The following is a 20,334-nucleotide window of genomic DNA, read 5'->3' as shown; positions in this document are numbered from 1 at the left end:
TCACATCATGTGTCTTACAGTAAAGTCGCATGATTTCAAAGTTGGGGGACATGCTGATTTAATGTGCAGTTTGCAAGACATCTGACACAGATCTCGCTGCAAATCGCATGAAAATTCTGGGAACCGCGAGCAAACACACCCGCCAAATGAACGCGGTGCTGGACTAGAGGCGGAACCCTCCCTCGGCCCTATCAAAACGCAAAACTGCCGATCAGTGCTTCATTCTGCCACTCTGTCTCAGTCAGAAGAAACTTTTCTAGGAGAAGATTTAGCGGTCAACAGATCTCCTTCCACAAGTACAATCCCCCATTTCTTCGCAAGCTGAAATCCTTCTTCTTCTGAGTTGACAGTCAGTAAACGGTTATCCTTAGTTATCAGCAATTTAGTTGGAAAGCCCCATTGGTATTTTATATTGTTATTACGGAGTAACTTTGTAAAAGAGATTAATTTTTTACGGGCAACAATAGTATACTGGGAGAGGTCAGCGAACAGAGATATCCCATTGTACGGCGCCGGTAAAGGATTGTGCATTCTCGCAAAAGCCATCAGCGACTCCTTCGCATTGTAATAGTGGATTCTAGCGATGACGTCCCTGGGGACATAGTCAGGAAGAAAGGAAGGTTTCGGCAGTCTATGCGATCTATCCACAATCACATCCCTTTCAGACAGACTTGGCAATAAAGCTGTAATTAATTGCTGAATATACTTTCTCAGGTCTGCGGCAGGAACTGTTTCACTCACCCCCCTAAATTTAATATTGTTCCTGCATGAGCGATCTTCAAGATCCGCCATTTTTTACTTCAACACCTTCAATGCCTCTTCCGCATCATTGTGTGCGTCCACAAATTTGTTGTGAGCAGTCGCAAAGTCGCCCATCTTAGTTTCCACATGATTGACTCGCTCACTCAGATGTTCAACTTCTGCATTCACCCGTGTCACAAAACTCATCATGTCCTTGTGCAAAGAACCTTTAAGAGTAACAAGCATATCTTTCATGACAGAAGCAGTCAGTCAGAGGCAGATTTTCAGCAGGGTAATCTTCCAAACACTCAACAAACTCTGTGGTAGTAATATGAGAAAAGGAATCATTGGCATGCTCACCAGTCAGCTGTGGATACAGGGAGCAGCACTGTTTCATCTTGGAGGACTGATGGCAGCCGGCCACGCCCCCACACACTGGTGAGATTTCTAATGTGACCTGAGTCGCACAGAGTCACATGACAAGGAAAATCACATAATGTCCAATGGTTAGGGGTTGTAATATATAACCAGTTTACGATCGCCCACCTGCAATGTACTACGGACGGGTGGCGGATGTAGGCAAAGCAACATACAGGTACGTTGCTGTGTATTTCCGGGTTTCAGGCTTATACGTGAGCCCCTTCCACCGGCACCCACTGTGATTGTGTAAGCCGTGTACCAGGGTGGGCTCCCTAGGATACAGTGAAGTCACGAATGAGGAAAGCAAACCCAACACCAGCTTTTGCCACACCAGAATTTTACTTAGATGTGGCAAGTAAACACAACCACAAATGCTGGGAACATACAATAAATTTACATACACCCAGCCCAAAGGCTGAGACCCTTGTGCTGCATAGCACGGCGCCTTCTGATGGATGAAGGTAGAAAGTGAAGTAATTTACCTACTGGCGGGCACAACTGAGCTGCCACACCTTACCTGTTATTACCCTAAAAAAGCAGGAATCAGTGTATGGGTGTATGGTATGGGCTAGCCTGCGGTGCAGCACAACAGCTTACAATCTTACACAAATCTACAATATTCCCCCTCCCATAACTGTATTCCCCCTCCCTGTAGCACGTGCCTGATTATTCCTTCTGAGCAAAACGCCAGTCTGGCTTGAGTTTGTAGGATTTTGTCAGTTCTCCAATGTGAAATGTCACTTTAAGTGGTGGAGTCCTTCCAATAATCGGTAACAACACTTGTGGCCTGACACAAACAGAGACCCTAACTAACTATCAGGCTGGACTCAGTCTCTGGGCACCAACACTGAAATGAGGTGCGTGCAGGATATTACCAACCCGGGTCTGATTTGCATCCGCTGGTGACTCTGAACAGAACAAATGTTGCTTAGTTCCTCTGCTCTCATCAGCCTTCCTGGCAGCAATCTCTGGGACGCTTTCACACCTGGATGTCATCGGAATCTCAGCTCATACGGCCCCTGCATTCAGCATCGTCCAAAACATGGCTCCAGCATTCAGCATCATCCAAAACATGGCTGCAGTCTCCTCTTCCTGTTCACTAAAAACCCCAACTCTGTGTGAAAACCCCACCTCTTCATTAATATACAAATATCTATGCAGTCTGAGCCTGTGTTAGAAAAACAGTGACATCTTGTGGCTAAACCGCAGAATGTCAGTCAAAACATCAATTTACTCCACACCATAATTTACTGCACACAAACACTGTTCAAACAATGAGAGCTATTTCCCCATCTCACAATTGTATGCAGCAGGAGCTTGTCAGCAAGTTCTGGCCAGTGATTGATGGTAAACAACACATAGCTCTGTACAGAGGGGGTAATTTGTCAGTTTCTCATCCCTGCAAAGCAAGGATTAGATACTGAGAGATCTAGTAGTAAAAGCAGCACACTTTACACATTACATATAATTAGGCACATATTTAACCCTTTGATTACCCTAGATGTTAAGCCCTTCCCAGCCAGTGTCATTAGTACAGTGACAGTGTATAGTATTATCGCTGATCACTGTATTAATGTCACTGGTGATGTCAGTGGACATTAGTGTCAGGTTGCCCACCCGTCAGGAACCATCAACCAGACATAGATAGAAAGTGCAGTTAAAATCATACCTTTAATGAAATAGCAAATATAACATAGATCAGGAAACGTAGTCAAAACAGAAGCCAGGGTTTGGATGCCAGAGCAGGTTATCAGACAAGTCAGAGTCAGGAAACCAGAAGTCAGTGTAGCCAGGAGCCAAAAATCAGAAACAGGAATCAAAAGTGAAGTCAGCCAGATTGAGTTGTACACAGGAACACAGGCAGGAACACACTGGAGGTCATAAACCATGCAAGGGCAAGGTGGGAATGCGCTACACTGCTAAAACAGCAAAAAGGGCTGGCTGTAGGCTGAGCTAATGATGCAGGTAATGGAATCCAGGTGAGTCACTGTGAGGACAGCGAGTAGCTGGTAATTAACTGACAGCTGAGCAGCTTCCGAGCACTGAAAGAAAACAGCTGCTCATTAAGTAGCAGGAGCCCAGCTCTGACACCACTGCACTCCAGCAGTCCCATTATAAGTCGCTGATCACCACCATTAGTAGAATAAAATAAATAATCCAATATATATATATACCATAGTTTGAGGCCCTATAACTTTCACACAAACAAATCAATACACACTTATTGGGATTTTATTTTATCAAAGACATGTAGCAGAACACATTTTGGGGAAATTTTATGAATACATTTTTTTATTGGATATGTTTTATAGAAGAACATAAAAAATATTGTTTTTTCAAAATGTTTAACACAAAAAATAAAAAACCCTGTGGTGATCAAATACCACCAAAAGAAAGCTCTATTTGTGTGAAAAAAAGATATAAATTTCATTTGTGTACAGCGTTACATGACTGTGTAATTACTAGTTAAAGTAGCACAGTTTGGTATGGCAAAGAATGGCCTGGTTATGAAAGGAGTAAAACCTTCCGGAGCTGAAGTGGATAATAGTGTAAGCACATTAAGAAAATAATACAAATGTTGTGTAAACTATATATTAAAAAAAAAAGTCTACATGTTACCTTACCTTTTTAGCTTTAAAGCATTCCTCTTCATTGTCTAAATTGTTGCAGCAGTTGTTACAGTTGCAGTTGTTGCAGAATTCACCATTTGCAAAGCAATCACAATAACTGAAAAATACGAAGGCAACCAGGGATCTTGTTATTATCAAAATAACCAACATAGATATAGTAAGGTATTATACAGTTTCCCTCACAAAACTACATTCCCTAAGAAAAAAAATGCGACACACTAAAATTTACACAATGTGCTAGAAATACATAGGAATCATGTAATAAATCAACCAGCAACTAATAACATTCATGATGATCTAAAAAATATATTTTGTGCACACATCACAATCTTCGCAAAAATTAAATAAATCAACGTAAAGATAAAAACAGAGCATTGGATCTTTGCAATCCAAAATAAGAAACCTCCTAATCAAAGTCTCCCTGACATATAAATACTTCTTCTACCAGTGCTATTAAACACTTCCACCGGGTGAAATCTGTACTCACCAGATCTGTTGACCTGTAGACATGTGCTTATGTTTTATTAAGGTAATGTGTTCTGTAGCTTTAAATTTTGGGGGTTCATTTATTTTTTTGACATGGTTTCCCCTGCATGTGTGTCACACCCTCCCAACAGACATCTGATAAGGTCTTATCACACTTGTTTATAATCTTCTATATTTAAGCTCACTAAACTCACAAATCCAACATGAAATAGGAAACTTGGTAGCTGTGTGACTTTTCTTTGGCCCAAAAAGGAGTCTGATTGTCTGTCCGCAGCAGTAAATTTCAGATACATCTTAGCAGCCTAAATCACATCCAATGTTTGTAGGGACTTATCCCCTGGTGACCTGGGGAAAAACCAGGTAAAACAATGCACTGGTTGAGATGGAATGCCGAATCCACCATTGGCAAGAACGATGGCTGGGGTCAAAGAACCACTCTGTTGTGGTGAAGTACCAGAAACGGCTCCCTGCAAAAAAGAGCTGCCAGCTCTGATACCCTTGTGCCAAAGTAATGACAATCAGGAACACAACCTTCTGCATCAAAAGGACTAACAGAATGTCCCACATTGACTCAAATGCACGCAGTAGAAATGAGCAGCAATTGGCCTTTGAAAAAAGACTGTCAAGTCTGAAATCTGGCCCTTGACTGTACTCAAGGCCAGCCGCATATCAAACCCCAACTGGAGAAAGGCCAACATATGTTCAACATAATACTTGTGAGAATGATACCTCCTAGACTCAAACCAAGCAACATAGGCATGACACTCTCAGACACCCCCCTATCCTTCAAGATATTGGCTTCAATATTCATGCTGTCAAAGCCAGCAAACCTAAAGAAGGATGGAAGATCGGACCTTGCGACAAGAGGTCTTGGTGGGTTGGAAGGATCAAAGGACCATTCAATGGCATATTCATGATGTCCGAATACTACACTGTCCTGGGCCGAGCTGGTGTGATCGGAATTAATAGCATTTCTTCCACTCAAATTCTGTGAAGCAGAAAAAGGTGTAGTGAAGGACAGGCATATATCAGAGGGTACTGTTCCCATGATGTCAACTCCAGAAGATTCTTGGTCCCGGCAATGAACCTGTTCTCTTTTGCATTAAACCTAGATGCCAACAGATCCAAATCTGGCATGCCCCACTGCCAGCAGAGAGGCTTGAATACCTCTGGGTGGAGAGCCCACTCCTCACGGTCATTGATTGAGGATATCCGCCTGCCAATCTTCCACTCTTTGAATGTGAACTGGTGCTGTCAAAGTGGGAACATGGAGTACTGCCTACGATAAGATAAGGTCCACCTCCTTCTGGGCCATTGGTGCCCCTTTGATGATTTATATACACCACAGCCCTGGCATTGTGGCGTATGGCAGGCTCTCCTTGTTAGCTGAACCCTAACTAGGAGAGCCTGCAGCTGATTCGACCAATGATGGAGAACCAGATGGACAACCAGCAGTTCCAGAACATTGATAGGCAAGGACCTTTCTAGCACAGACCAAGTCCCCTGCACTGAAAGGTGAACCAACACTCCCCTCATCCTGTCAAGCTGGCACCTGTTGTCAGTACCTTCCAACAAAAGGGGAGAAACAACTTTCCTGCCAACAACCTTTGGGGAGACATCCACCCTTCCAAGGAGCGAAGAGTGCGGAGATGCAAGGACATTGGAGACAATGAACAGACTGCTCTCCAAGAAGCAGATCATCCAGGTACCCCAGAATGGGTACCCCCTGGGTCCTTGGGAGGCCTAGAATAGGGACGAGAACCTTTGTAGACACTTGGGGAACCATGGACAGTTCAAACAGCAGAACCATGAATTGAAAATAATGGTCCTCCACCGCAAAGCATAAGAACTTCTGGTAAGGAGGAAAAACTGGGATATGCATGTAAGCATCCTTTATGTCCAATGATGCCAGGAAATCCCCTGGATGAAGTGAGTCCACTACCATACGCACTGATTCCATTCAAAATCTTAATACCTGGAGAAACCGGTTGAGATACTTGAGTTTCAATATAGGATGAACATCACTGCTTGGCTTTTGTACCGTATAAGGGTTTGACTAAAAGCTACAAAACCTTTCATCCTCTGGCACTGAAATGATCACTCCCAGAGACAGGAGATGATCAACAGCCTGAAAAAGCAACAATCTTTTTTGTGGATTCATAGACACATTTGAAAGCATAAAGTGCAGAGGGGGAAAATGTCAGAACTCCAACCTGTAACCATGAACAATTGTACAACAAACCCATTCATCCAGTACTTCTCCCAAACTGTAATTGTCTCCCCACCCGAACAAGTGGGGAGACTTAGAGTTCAGTTTTGCTGGCTTGGAGGACCATGACTTCTTAAAGTGGAACTGCACTGCATCTTAGCACCACAAACCAAAAATGCTATTTAATTAATTGTTAATATTCAAAGCAAACTCACCCATCATCCATTTCTCCATGCTTTATTTTGCTGAGAACTAATTTTGAAAAAACACCCACTGGTATATCTGGCTGTTGTCATCTTATGTTTCATGTAGCAAGTACTTCCTGGAACCCACCTGCCCTTAGCACAGCCATTGGCTGAGCTTAGAACCCTTCCTCCCCTGCTGAAGGCTCCTAGGATGTATGACATAATTTGCCTAGGCATGGAAACCAGGAGGTAACTGAAGAGATGTAAAAAAAAAAAAAAGTTTAAAACAAAACAAACAAAAAAGCTTAAAACAAGTAAATATGTGAAGGTGCAGAAATTGGGACTGACCTAAGGTGGAAGGTGCAGAAATTGGGACTGACCTGACGTGTGAAGGTGCAGAAATTGGGACTGACCTGAGGTGTGAAGGTTCAGAAATTAGGACTGACCTGAGGTGGAAGGTGCAGAAATTGGGACTGACCTGAGGTGTGAAGGTTCAGAAATTAGGACTGACCTGAGGTGGAAGGTGCAGAAATTGGGACTGACCTGAGGTGTGAAGGTGCAGAAATTGGGACTGAACTAAGGTGTGAAGGTGCAGAAATTGGGACTGACCTGAGGTGGAAGGTGCAGAAATTGGGACTGACCTGAGGTGTGAAGGTGCAGGGATTGAGGTAATCTGAAGTGTAAAAGTGCAAGGCCTGGGGTGATCTGAGGTATGAATATGCACAAATTGGGGCTAATCTGAGGTTTGGAAATGCAAGAATTGGGGATGATCAGAGGTCTGGAGGTCCAGGAATTAGGGTAATCTGATGTGTGAATGTGCACAAATTGTGATCAGAGTTTTGGAGGTTCAGGAATTGGGGCTAATATGAGGCCTGGAGGCACAAGAACTGTCGCTGGGGCCTATGGTGTGAAGTTGCAGTAACTGGGGTAAGCTAAGGTGTGAAGGTGCAGAAATTGGGGCTGATCTGAGGCCCAGAGATACAAGACTTGAGACTGATTTGAGGTGTGAAGGTGCAGGATTAGGGGCTGAGGTGTAAAGGTGCAGGAATTGGGGCTGATCTGGTTTGTAAAAGCACAGGAATTGTGGTGATCTGGGGTGTAAAGTACAGGCATTGGGGTGATCTGATGGGTGAAAGTGCAGGTATTGGTGTGAGCTTAAAGGTGCAAGAATTGGAGCTGATCTGAGGCCTGGAGATGCAGGATTGGGGTGATCTGAGCTGTGAAAGGACAGGAATTGGAGCTAATCTGAAATGTAGAGGTGAAGGAATTGGGACTGATCTGAGGCCTGAGGAAATAGGAATTGGGGCTGTCTGGGGTGTGAAAGTGCAGAAACTGGAGCTGATCTGAGGCCTGAAGAAACATGAATTGGGCCTTATCTGGGGTGTAAAAGTGTAGGATTTGGGGTGAACGGGGGGGGGGGTGAATTGGGCTAATCTGAGGTGTGAAGGTACAGGAATTGTGGTGATCTGGGGTGTAAAGTACAGGCATTGGGGTGATCTGATGGGTGAAAGTGCAGGCATTGGTGTGAGCTGAGATATGAAGGTGCAAGAATTGGAGCTGATCTGAGGCCTGGAGATGCAGGATTGGGGTGATCTGAGGTGTGCAAGGACAGGCATTGGAGCTAATCTGAAATGTAGAGGTGAAGGAATTGGGACTGATCTGAGGCCTGAGGAAATAGGAATTGGGGCTGTCTGGGGTGTGAAAGTGCAGAAACTGGAGCTGATCTGAGGCCTGAAGAAACATGCTGCAGGAATGAGGTGTGAAGGTGTAGGAATGAGGGCTGATTTATGGTCTGAAGGTGCAGAGATTGGGTTTGATCTGAGAGAACTCTATTAGGGTGACCACTATCACCTCACACTTCATTTCCAACTGTATATTTCACAGAAGTCCTTGGAAGACATATTCATGTCAACCTTACCATACTTACCTCACAGCACATGTGTTCTGGAAAAGGGTTAAGTTACCATTTACCATCCTTGAAAGCTCAATGTTTTCTTACTATTATTCAAATAGTTTACAGCATTTACTGTATAAAAATAAATTTTTCGTGATTGAGTGTGTAAAGTTGACATTTTTTATATAACTGGCACTCTCAATTTCTCTGAAGACATTTTTCGGCACACCATGCTCAAAAGGTTGCCTACCCCTGCCTTACTCTAATAACACTTCGCACTCTTGTCACATTTGTTTACTGTCTATTCAACAAAACTCAATGACAACACTAAAACAAAATAATACCTTCAAATAATATAAACATAAAAATATTTCAAATGAAAATATCTGTTGCCTGAAAAAAGAGTGGGTGGACTGATACAGTACAGCAATGCATTGGTGAAAAGCCAGTATCGTTGGCTTGCATGATGCATATTTTTTTTTCTTTTTTCATTTTAATGAAGGAAATGAATTTCAATATTTCCAGGACATGTTTTTTCCTATTGGTACTACAGATACATCTACTTGCTATATTTTGTGGCTGAAAAAGAACTTTATTCTATATATATTTCTAGAGGAGCAAGGAATGTTCAGTTTCCTCTTTTTGTATGACTTGTTGCCTGCGGAGAACTGAACAAGGGGAGAAACATCTCCAAGACCGCTAGAACCATGTGAGTTAGGGAAAAGGTTTAGATATACAGTACACTCTGTTTTCTGGTTTACAGTACACTCTGTTTTCTGGTTTTCTTCTCTAAAGAATGTAATCTGTCCCTTTTCTGAGTTCACAAATTATGCAGCTATTAGATTTTGACCCATTGTTATTGTCCGAAAAAATAGACAAATTAAGCCCTTTAAATTTTTTCATTCAAGTGTTACAAAATCACTTACAGTTTTAGACACCGTGACTTGGTACAGTTACATGGTTTCTTTGATTTAAGATCCCACAGTGATATCTGATTGCTGAAAAACAATGTAGTAATTTAGCTGCTGTTATACATTGTAAAAGATTTTTGTTTGATGTTTAAATTGGTTACAAAAACCTAAATATTTTTCACCTTAACGCAGTCCATGCATTAAGGTAAAAAATGTCCCAGTAGCAGTATCGCCTCCTCACCCCCCTTATACGTTCCAGTGCTGTGCTTTCCTCTATTTTCTCACAGGCTTTGCTAAGGCAGCAGGAGCCATTGGCTCTCGATGCAGTCAATCAAATCCTGTGAGGAGGAAGTGGGGGTGGGGCTGAACCATAATGTGCATGTCAATAGATGCACACAGGATCGAGCCTGCACGTGCGCCCCCATAGGAAGTGACTTCCTATGGTGGCACATGAAAAAGAGGAGGAACCTAGAGTGCCAGCAGGGAAATCCCAGAAGAGGAGGTTCCGGGCTGCTCTGTGCAATACCACTGCACAGAGCAGGTAAGTATAACATGTTTGTTAATTTAAAAAAATAAGCCTTTACAATTACTTTAACTTAGCAATCAATACCAACATTTTCAAGATTTAAAGAATATGTAAATCCAACATTTCATATCCCACATACAGCATGTGCCTGTTATACCACGTACTTGTATGAAAAATTATCCTGTTCTCTTTGTATGAAAAATTATCCTGTTCTCTTTGTATGAAAAATTATCCTGTTCTCTTTGTATTGCTTCCTTTGTGTGAAAACCCCAGTGTTCCTGTCAGTCCCTCTGCTTTCCAATAGAAAATTGACCACACTAGGCAGGAGAGCACAGCACGGTCACTTTTCTAGCTGTGCTGGGAGCTAATCTAATGATCAGGCTTGTACTGACACGACCCCTGTGCACAGCCATTCACTAGGAAGATCAGCATGCCGCTATTTTTCCTCCCCTAGCTTTTATGCAGGTAAGAACAGAGGGCATATGAAAAAATCTAATGTTTGTAATGGGTTATTTTAAGTATACACAAATGTTTTTCTTTTAATTTTTACACTGAATGGGTTGTTTTACAAGGTAAAGGTTTACATATTCTTTAAGCATTTTACATGACATTAGTGCATTTGAATCCTAATAAGACTATAAACCTATATATTTTGTAAGTTTATCTTTAGCTGACTTCACAATCTGGTTAGACAATGAAAAATGTCTTTGCACTCTAGGGAACTCTCCTGTGTTCTCTACTTATATTAAATTACTCTTTTGCCTCAAGAAATGTAAAGTGTCATAGTGATTCAATACAGTAGATACATGTAAACGGTTGGACATTTAATTTTACCAGAATCAATGGAAACAAATTTATATAGAACAGTGGAAAATGAAGCAATAGATCTAGCTGTTATTATGAGAACTATTTTACAGCATAACAATGTTATAAGCAGCAATTCCAGTTAAGAAGCAGGAGAAAAATCAGAACATCATTCAGAATTTAAGGATTATGTTTAACCTCGTGATGTTATTTGAGCTGCATTACCTAGATTTTGTAGAATAGTGATGGTATTATTCAATATATATATTGTTAAACAGAAGTGTTATTAAAAGCCTCAATACCCTGTAGCAGAGAAAGATCAAGCGTTTGATATCTTTTTCATATCATATTCTGGTTACAGTTGGACCTGGGACAATGCATTTATAATAAAATGTAGTAATAAGCCTACTAAAGGTTCACACTGCATACAGTATAGGAAACAAGAAAATATGATTATTGTGCTTACCATAGAATCTTTATCTTAAGTTCATTGTGGGACACAATTTAAAACTCTCAATACAGATGGGTTCTACTACTGCCTACAGCAGGTGGGAACACTGGCATACAGGAAAAAAAACACTGAGCCAAGCCCCACATAACCCCTCCTCTTGCAATGAGGCTATAGTTTTGTAAGCAAGCAATACATGGGGCTAAAAACACACAAGAGCAGGATCTGCACCCCTCAATAGAGCTCTAGAAAAATAATCATTTTGACTTACCTGTAAATTCCTTATGTTGAAGTATAGTATAAGACACATAACTCATATTCATATACCAGCCTTTTTCAGCCAGGGTGACCAGGCACCTTGTGGTGCCTTCAGGTTTCTTGACGGGTGTCTTGACATAATGCTTAAAAATTGCATACAAGTGTAGCACTACCCCCTTGAGGGCTGATGATTTGTTTTTGGGTTCCCTGTCTCCCTGAGCCTGCTTTGGAAGCCCAACCCCTGCTGACACCACCTTAAACCTTTGGCAAGGAAAACCCTCTGGCCTTTTACTATAAGAGAGACTCACACACAGGTTAGAGTGAACTGACACTTTGATTATTTTTTCTTAAGTTCAAAATGGTTAGCACAGTAAAATTACGCACATTAAGATGACCAGAAGGTACGTGCAAGAGAGTGACAGTTAACACTCTTAATTAACACAAACCAATGGTTGCAACATAGCACACGCAAATCAATTTGATACGTCCTGTAATTCAGAATTCAGACAGTACCCTCAGCCCTGAAACATTTTCACCCAAGTGAGCAGAATGAGAAGCAATCAGATTGCTGGACTAGCACACTTTGGGCCCTCAGGTAACGGTGGCCGGGTTCAATTCTGAGAGAGGAAGAGCTCTGTAAAAGGATGGATCAGTGTCCTTTTAAACTGCAATATTCAATCTTCTGCACGCTTGATGGGGCCCTGGTTGGTGCACATAAAGATCTCTCGCAAATCTCTCTTGATGCGAAGGTAAGAATTCTTCAAAGAAGGCGAACATAAAGCAAGAGAAGAGGTTCCCTTAAGTGTTGCTGTTTTAAGATGATGTCCCTTTAACACTCCTGGGGTGGAATATAGAATTAGACTGAGATTAAGAAAAGGGGGGGGGGCAGAACACATTTCGTTAGTAGAATGGGGAGGTTCCCTGGTAAATGGTGTAAGCTGGGTCTGAGGCACCATGGCAGCTTAACCTGTAGGGTGCAGATATTGCAGTAGCCTTTTGTGATTCAGTATGCTGAAAGTGTGTAATGATTAGAAGGCCCTAAAGCTAGATGGGCCAAACAATCTGGGCTGTAACACTTGTAACTTGTAGAATAGAAAATACTATGCTGCGAAAAAAATTATTGAGTTTAAGAATGTCCTTTGTAACTTAGACAGTTTGGGGCAGAAGCTCTCTCACCCGATCCGTGGCTGAAGTCAGGTAGCAGACAGTCTCTCTGCAGATGGGGGCCATCCATGTTCTCCGGATTCCTCTCCAGCTCCCTCTGTCCACCTCCCCCTCCAGTTCCCGGGCTTTGGTATTTATCTGCCGACGCCCATCAGCCAGCTCCTCTAGGAGATGTACTTTGTCATCTCCGCAATAGACAGCGAAGACCTGCTAGCAGCCTATAAGTCCCACAAAGCTTTTCTTTGCCAGAGTCTCTTTAACTGGGCTGCAGAGCACTTCCATCTTGTGTCCATTTAACGTCTTACAGCAAATATTTCTGAAGGGTGTTACACAAGCCAGAGGGTGGATCAAACTTGCCTTTTAATTCCACAAAGCCACCGGTTTTCATTGTGCACTATTACAACTTTCCAGACGTCCTTTATCCTTATAACCAATAGCTTAATTTGTTAATGAGGAGGATATTGGGCACCTGTACAGCATCCTTGTTTACCTCTCCCCTGCCTCTCTCCATTAGCAGTGGGGTGAGGGAACAGAGAAACACTGGAATATTTGTCAGCATATATGCAGCTACCTTCAGGCAATTAGACACTGGCATAAAAACTTGCTAGAGCTGCCCAAAAAGCATACTATATAACTCTTCCCAGTCCATGAGACTCCAGTTTTTAGCAAGCAAAAAAGTAAAGGTACAGAACTTGCATTGATAGATCATGTGAAGTATCCAAGCAATAAACTGCAAGGTGGGCAACAATATAGCAAACAGATTTGCTAACAGGCCCACAAAAAATAAGAGTTAAAGAACCCAAACAAAAAACACTTATATGGCCACTTATATGGCAGCTTGAAGCCACTTGTAGCCAAAGCTCACATTAGCCAAGGTCTGAACATCCATCCAGAAAAATTTGGAGGACTTATGAACAGAGGACCAGTTGGCAGTCTTTCAAATCTGGGAAGCAGATGATTGATACTGGAAAGTCAAAGAGACACCAACATCCCTGGTGGAATGGGCTCTGATGAGGAAAGGACTATGTCCTTGTGCACAACAAGAATGATATTTAGGACTTTGTCCTTGTGCAAAACAGGAAAGAGCTACCAGAAACAAGACTAACATGTAATGATGTTTGAAGGAGGCCAATGCTCATCCATTAGAAGTCTGAGTATGTCTGTGTACCATGTTCTTTTGCATCAATTCGGTGTGATGAGAATCACTGGAACCCTTTCCTCCTCTATCTTGCGCAGCAGTCGTGGGAGGTCCTTCATCAGAAATAAGGCATAAAGCAGCTTGAATTGAGTCCAAGGAATCACCAGAGTCTTCACAGTGAATGCCAGAAGATTTCTGGTCCTACCTAAAAACTTATTGAGCTTGTTGTTGAACCTGGAGGCCAGGATATCCACATCTGGATTTTCCCAACTGTGACAAGAGATTTTGAAAGATTTCCCAGTTCATCCATTGTCACTACCTTCCAGGGTATGTGAAGGAAAATCTTTCCCACTTCCAGGGCAGGAATGGAGATTCACCATGTCAGGCAGAGCTTTATCTGGCAAGGCAGAAGCATTGGGCCATCAAAGGATTGGATTTGTTTGTTCCACATCATGAATATGTTGCATTGATGTGGTCTGGATGATTAAAAATGAACGAAGGGAACTGCTTCAAAGGAGGCAAACCTTGAAATTGTTCTGCTGAAGGAATTGGTGTGACTATTCTGTGTGTCTGAATTTGGTACAAGGTCATTACATCTGCCTTCTTTTGGTCCAAAGCTGGCAGATTGGAAGGCACAAAGCAAGGAGGGACCGAAATAGAAGCTCTATTTTGGGCCCCTTTGAAATGGAAGATTGGACCCAGAGGTCTAGGATGTCTTGGATGCAGACTGGTGCAAATTCACTCACTCTTAAGACTGGGGGTACACCTTCATTGTGAGGAGCTTCTGGGTAGGCTTGGGGGACTTGGGAGTCCAGGGCTTGCGATGAAAGGAGGCACTAAGCCTTGGTTTGGAAGTAGATTGGGGAGAGTGAAATGAACTATTTAACTGAGAAGAAATAGTAGCCATAGGAGTGAAAGACTTAGGCCATTTCATGTGGGGCAGAAGTACCTTTTCCACAATGACTTTTCTGATAAATTTATCAAGGACTTCTCCAAACATGTGTTTAGCATCAAAAGGCAAGCATAAAAGAAACTTCTTACAAGCAGTTTTGTCTTTCAACCAAAAATCCATAGCATATGCACAAAGATAAGGTAAAATTCCAGAGATTAAGCAAATATCATTCTCTAGAGAAGTGGTGTTAAACTGGTGGCCCTCCAGCTGTTGCGGAACTACCATGCAAAACTGTCAGATACAAGCATGGCTGCCACAGGCAGAGGCATGATGGGACTTGTAGTTCCACAGCAGCTGGAGGCACACCAGTTTGACACCCCTGCTGCAGAGCATGAAATCAAAACAACATTGCTGATGGCATCAGCTGAAATTGTTGTAAGAGAGCAGGGTCCTCAAAGACAGTTTCATGTGCTCTATTCATATGCCCTGTCCAGTTAGCAATAGTCTGACAAATTCATATAGTAGTAATTGTAGGCTGCAGGGAAGGACCTGAAAGGTAAGGAAGGCCTGCAAGAATGCTTCCAGATGCCTAATAACAGAATCCTAAAAAAAGGAACACCCTCAATAGGAACTGTAAGGTCTTTAGTGAGAACTGAAAAGATACACTATTGGAACAGTCATTTTTTAAATTCCCTTTTCATAAGACACATTTTATCAAAAAAGCTTAAAGCAGAACTACACTGCATCTAAGCACCACAAACCAAAAAGGCTATTTAATTCATTTTAATTATTCAAGAAAACTCACCCACCCATCTGTATCTCCATGTTTTTTTTGCTGAGAAATCACTGGCCATCTTGAGTATGGGCAGGTGATTCATGTAGCATTTACTTCCTGGAATCTATATGCCTTTAGCTCAGGAATACTGGAAGGTGGGTGTGCTTTGCTGAGAAAACTCTGCCTCCCCTCCTGAAGATTCTTGGGACGTATGAAATCATTTGCCTAGACCTGGAAACCAGAAAGTAATTAAAGAGATGTAAAAAAAAAATAAAAAATTAAAAGCAAATATATACTGTCCTATCTATTCACTAATGCTAGCAGCATACGTATTATAATTACTCAATGTTGATTTAGAGAGCATAGAGGAGTAAATACCCTTTCAGAATTGGGCCAATCCTCATAAAGGGCATAATTCAAACTGTACATGTAATGGAAAAGTCTTTGTGGACTTAGCTAGTCTTTTAGTGCCCACAGAGGCCTATTTAGGCTATGAAGAGTTAGGTGCTGCTAGGTATATATTAGTGTGCACCATGTCAGTATGTCCGCAGTAGAAAGAAAAACTCTCTGCAGCCTGTTACAAAATCAGGGTCCTTAATATTTTCCTTCATATTATTCTCTAGGAAAAGAGGTTCCACTTCTAAATCCTGAACAGAATCAAGGGGAACAGAGGATGTGTAGCATTTCTGGCCTCAGGAAACCACAGGTTCTAGAGGTTTTAGGAGTTTTCCAAAGAAATCAGACACAGTGGCAGAGAAATCTGCTTTTGGCAGACAGAATGCATGGTACATGCCTAAGAGGGAGCCAGATAATGGGAGTGGTGTAGTAATAGGACATTACTCCATGGAAAGGGAGCAGCTATTACCCTGATAGATGTCTTGGGTTTTCTGTGAGCCATATGTGGGCTACATGCTATTCATGTGTTTTGTCCCGGCTGCCTTGAGTCTGTGATCTGCCAATGATATCCCCCCAGTGGGATATCCTTGGAATGGATGATCTTTGTGTGTCTGGATATGGGAGCTGCTATACCTCAGGCAGCTGATCCTGTGGCTCTGTAGAAGATGGCAGGAGTGCAGCATACATGCTGTGTGCATTCTCAGCAGAAAAGGCAGGCATGAAGGAATCATCTGCGAGGCGTAACACAGTTATCTCATCTGCCTGAGATTAAATATGGATAGGAGGAGTAAAACACCTATAGACAATTGCAGTCTGTCCACTGCAGGGGGCGCTCAAATAAGTGATACTACAGTCTGGAAAGAAAGTCAGGGGCAACCTGTTTTTTTCTGTGGTCTCCTGGGTCATGGAGTAGTGTGTAGGTTGGGTACGCTGCATCCACATGACCCCTGGCAGCCATCTTGGGTAAGCAGGGTCTTTATAAGTCCCTGTCCCTTTTAGTGCACTGTGGTGAAGTGGGTAGAGTAGGGAGAGACCCTGTCTGACAGGGAAAGTGACTAGTGCCGGGGAAAGGTTACAGACGAGGAGGACCAGGCTAGGGGTCCGTTATCCTCAAGGGAGTCTCCCTTTTGGGGACCGAACTAGGCAGGCTGCTCTTCATCCTCTGAAGCAGGCATGGTAGATGCAACTCTTCCCGCTGCATCTCTGCCTTTGAATGAACTGTGAGTGTTTTTCCCAAGTGGTGTTCTCCCACTGGGGTGTTTGTATTTGGCATTCTTTTCAATACAAGTTCTACATTTTATTTCAACTGGATTCTGTAGTTGCTTCCACCACACCACGCTACATCTCCCCAGACATCAATTTCAAACTGCTCACGCGTTAGAGACAAAACATTAGAGACAAAAAAATAGCAGTGAATACCACTGTAATGTGAATAACGCCCAATTCCTCTGCCTATAGAACAGACTCTGTACAGTATTAAAAGCTAGGAACTAGTGCCAGTATACAGGGAAATCCTGTCTCACCTCATCCGTGATACTGGGCCTACTAATGCCCAGGCTTCACCCATCATGGAATCTCCAGGGTCTGCAAACCATAGAAATGCTCCATGGATCTGGGCCTATACTGTATAGTCCTGGAAATTTTCTAGATATGCAATTCCTATCCTCGTACTGATCAATGGTCCCAAATGAATAATTACTGCGGTAGGGAACAGACACAAATAGATACACTCAGCATCTTTCCAAAACACTGTTCTGTTTATTCAGCCCATTTGAGGCTTTTTTAATACATAGGCTTACATAGGTATCACATTATTACAATTGTACATTTAAGGTAAAAAGGGGATTTACATAGGAAGGCTAATTTCTTATCAGGACTCAAAAGAATGTGAGAACCTAATCAAAACATTATTAGTGCTGTGTGCACAATGAGTTTGGTGTGCAATACATAAGCAAAGCATACAAATTGGAATACAGATTTATACAGAATTTAAAATTTATTTCACAATAGCACCCTGTGGCTAACTACACATGATGAACTAACACAGGCCTAACATGAGGCCTAATACAGGATCTAGTGCCCAAAGTAAAAACTACAGGACAGCCCTGCATAGTAGGATCCAGTTTCAGTCCCCAAGGTACACCCTGAAAGCAACTGAACACTGGTAGATAGCCAAAGTCAGTAAGCATTCAGATCTTGGGAGAAGCATCAGAAAAAAATGAATAATCCAAAAAGGAAAAATACTTCTCCAGAGAACAGTTCCATCACCTAGGGACAGTAACAAAAAATGAGTCTCAAGGATTGAGGCCCCTCCCCTCTGTGTCCTAATCACTTCTTATTGTTTGCCAAAAACTGGAGTCTCACAGAGTGGGTAGGGTTATATAGTGCATGCTGTGGGCAGCCCTAGCAAGTTTGTTTGCCATTGTCCAATCATCTTATGGTAGCTGCATGAACAAAATGAAATGTTAGTCTATGAATAAAAGTCCTGTGTTGTTTTTTGTACTGTATTATTAAGATACAATTTTATGTTAAGTAGAAAAATCTTATTTTTTATTGTCTGGACATCCAAAAGCAGTCCAACGGAGAAGTGAATTGGAGCTACTACGAGGTCTAACAGATACAAGGATACTCAACAACAGAGTATCTGAAGGAATCAATGCTAGATCTAGAAAGGTCCATACAAAACAGGGAAACTGACACAACCAATGAGGGAGCACCAAAGATCAACTGGGTGTTACACACAGGACAAAGAATCCCTACTAAGGGAAAACTTAAGCTTGAAGAAACCAAGCGTCCTGTCTAGCAAGACTGGAGGACCATACAGAATCCACCAAGAAGCAGGTGGGAAAAAAACAAACTACTAGAATGGGAAGAAAGCTAGACAAACAGCTAATGTGGTCAACAAGAGAAAAAACATTTACTGGGCCAAAACCCAAGAATAAACAATCAATCCCTTAAGAAAAATAGAAAGACAATTATATCTAAAGGAAGTGCTTCTAGTTCTCTGCTACTAGTCAAAAATAAATAATACCAATAAACCATTTTAAATAGTCATACAAATATATAATTTAAATAAAATCTTTATTATTTCATAAATCCTGTATAATAATAATAATAATAATATTTTGGCAATAACATGGTGTGGGCAGATTTCTGCCAATCACAGGCTGTGTCACGCCCATCCAGCCTGTATTTTAGAACAACAGGGAGGTGGTACCTCCATCAATCTATATGTAATATCCCACCCCATTGTGTTAGCTAGTTAGTGAGCATGGAGGAGGAAGGAGGGAGTGGGCTGTCATCTACCACTGTGTATAGGCCCACATGTGCAACTCTATAGTCACATGTGCTGCTCAGCTGTGATAGGGAAGGAAACTCACAGGGTGGAAAATACACTGAAAACTGAGCATGTGCACTAGCTCCCAACACTGCTCTGCAAACTCCTCAAATGCAGTGGGGACATGGACAGGAGGGGGAGACAGAACAGCAGGATCAACCAGGTTTTTTGCAGGGTACAAAAAATGAATCCCATAGTGACTGAGTGACTATGAACAGCATGTAATACAGTATTGGTTAATAGTTTTTATTGACGTGGGTTTAATGACACTTTAAGGAATGCACTCTGATTGCCAGAGACATTGCTTATTAACATGAGCAGGTCCAAAAAGGCAGATGTTTCTTTGACTTATCATGCATTCCATACATGTAGCCAAAGTGCCCTATTCAAGTAATAAATTCCTGTTCAAAATGAAAAAGTTCTAGAGGGGCCCAGGATGCTGTAAGGTGTTGCAAGTCGCCATAGAGGAATGACTTAAATAGTGGGAGTAATGGAGAGTTCTTTTTAGCTGTGGGTGCTCTTTAGGATCCTGGGCGTGAAGCAGCAGGCTAGTCCTCTAATGGTAGCATTACATTTACTGCATCAACTAGATCAGAAACAACCCTTTATAAATCTAGTCACCTGCAGGCGGCTCAAAAACAGCCTCACCAGGAGTACACTGATATTTCTGAATCAGATATGGTAACAGAAGCCTTTGGAATGCTTAGAGTTGCAGACCCAGACAAAATTTTGAGGGGTGTTATGCAGGTGCTGGAAGCATTAGTGGGGGAGCTCATTTTTTAAAGTATGGTCATGTCCATAAATGGGCATGGCCAAAACTGAGTGTTTCTTCCCAGCCTACAGCTCGTAGTGTGCTCCCTTTCCCCTTTGTATAGGCAAAGTAGGGCCTGAAGGTATACTGAAGAGATTGCGGAAATAAAATAAGCTCCACTGGGCTAGCAAGTGTCGGAGCCAGTAATAACTCCCAGCCCATTTCAGGACCACCAATGATAACTCCTAGCAAGGTGGCAGGACAAGCAATAACCTCAAGTCAGTGGGGTAGTTAAATATAGTAATTCAATAGCCACAAAGAAGCCAGAGAACCATCTAAGACTTAGTCACACACTGAAAACAGGCCATT

At 42.2% G+C, this 20,334-nt stretch overlaps 1 protein-coding gene across 2 annotated transcripts in view; it reads right to left on the bottom strand.

Moving 5' to 3' along the window:
- Positions 1-20,334, bottom strand: part of LOC149446251 (protein lin-54 homolog) — a 141,900-nt gene that overhangs the window by 74,186 nt on the left and 47,380 nt on the right. For both annotated transcript variants that reach the window (XM_089652772.1, XM_089652773.1), the window contains exons 6-7: positions 9,492-9,563; positions 3,786-3,888 (exon numbers count right to left, since the gene is read on the bottom strand). In XM_089652772.1, coding sequence (XP_089508898.1) covers positions 3,786-3,888; positions 9,492-9,563 — 175 coding nt within the window. The remainder of the gene's footprint in view (positions 1-3,785; positions 3,889-9,491; positions 9,564-20,334) is intronic.

The sequence above is a fragment of the Staurois parvus genome, unplaced genomic scaffold (genome assembly GCF_062004578.1).
Source record: "Staurois parvus isolate SC_StPar_1 unplaced genomic scaffold, SC_StPar_1.0 ptg000694l, whole genome shotgun sequence".
NCBI lineage: Eukaryota > Metazoa > Chordata > Amphibia > Anura > Ranidae > Staurois > Staurois parvus.
The sequence above is the reverse complement of the archived record's forward strand: the minus strand, read 5'-3'. Positions and strand labels throughout refer to the sequence as shown.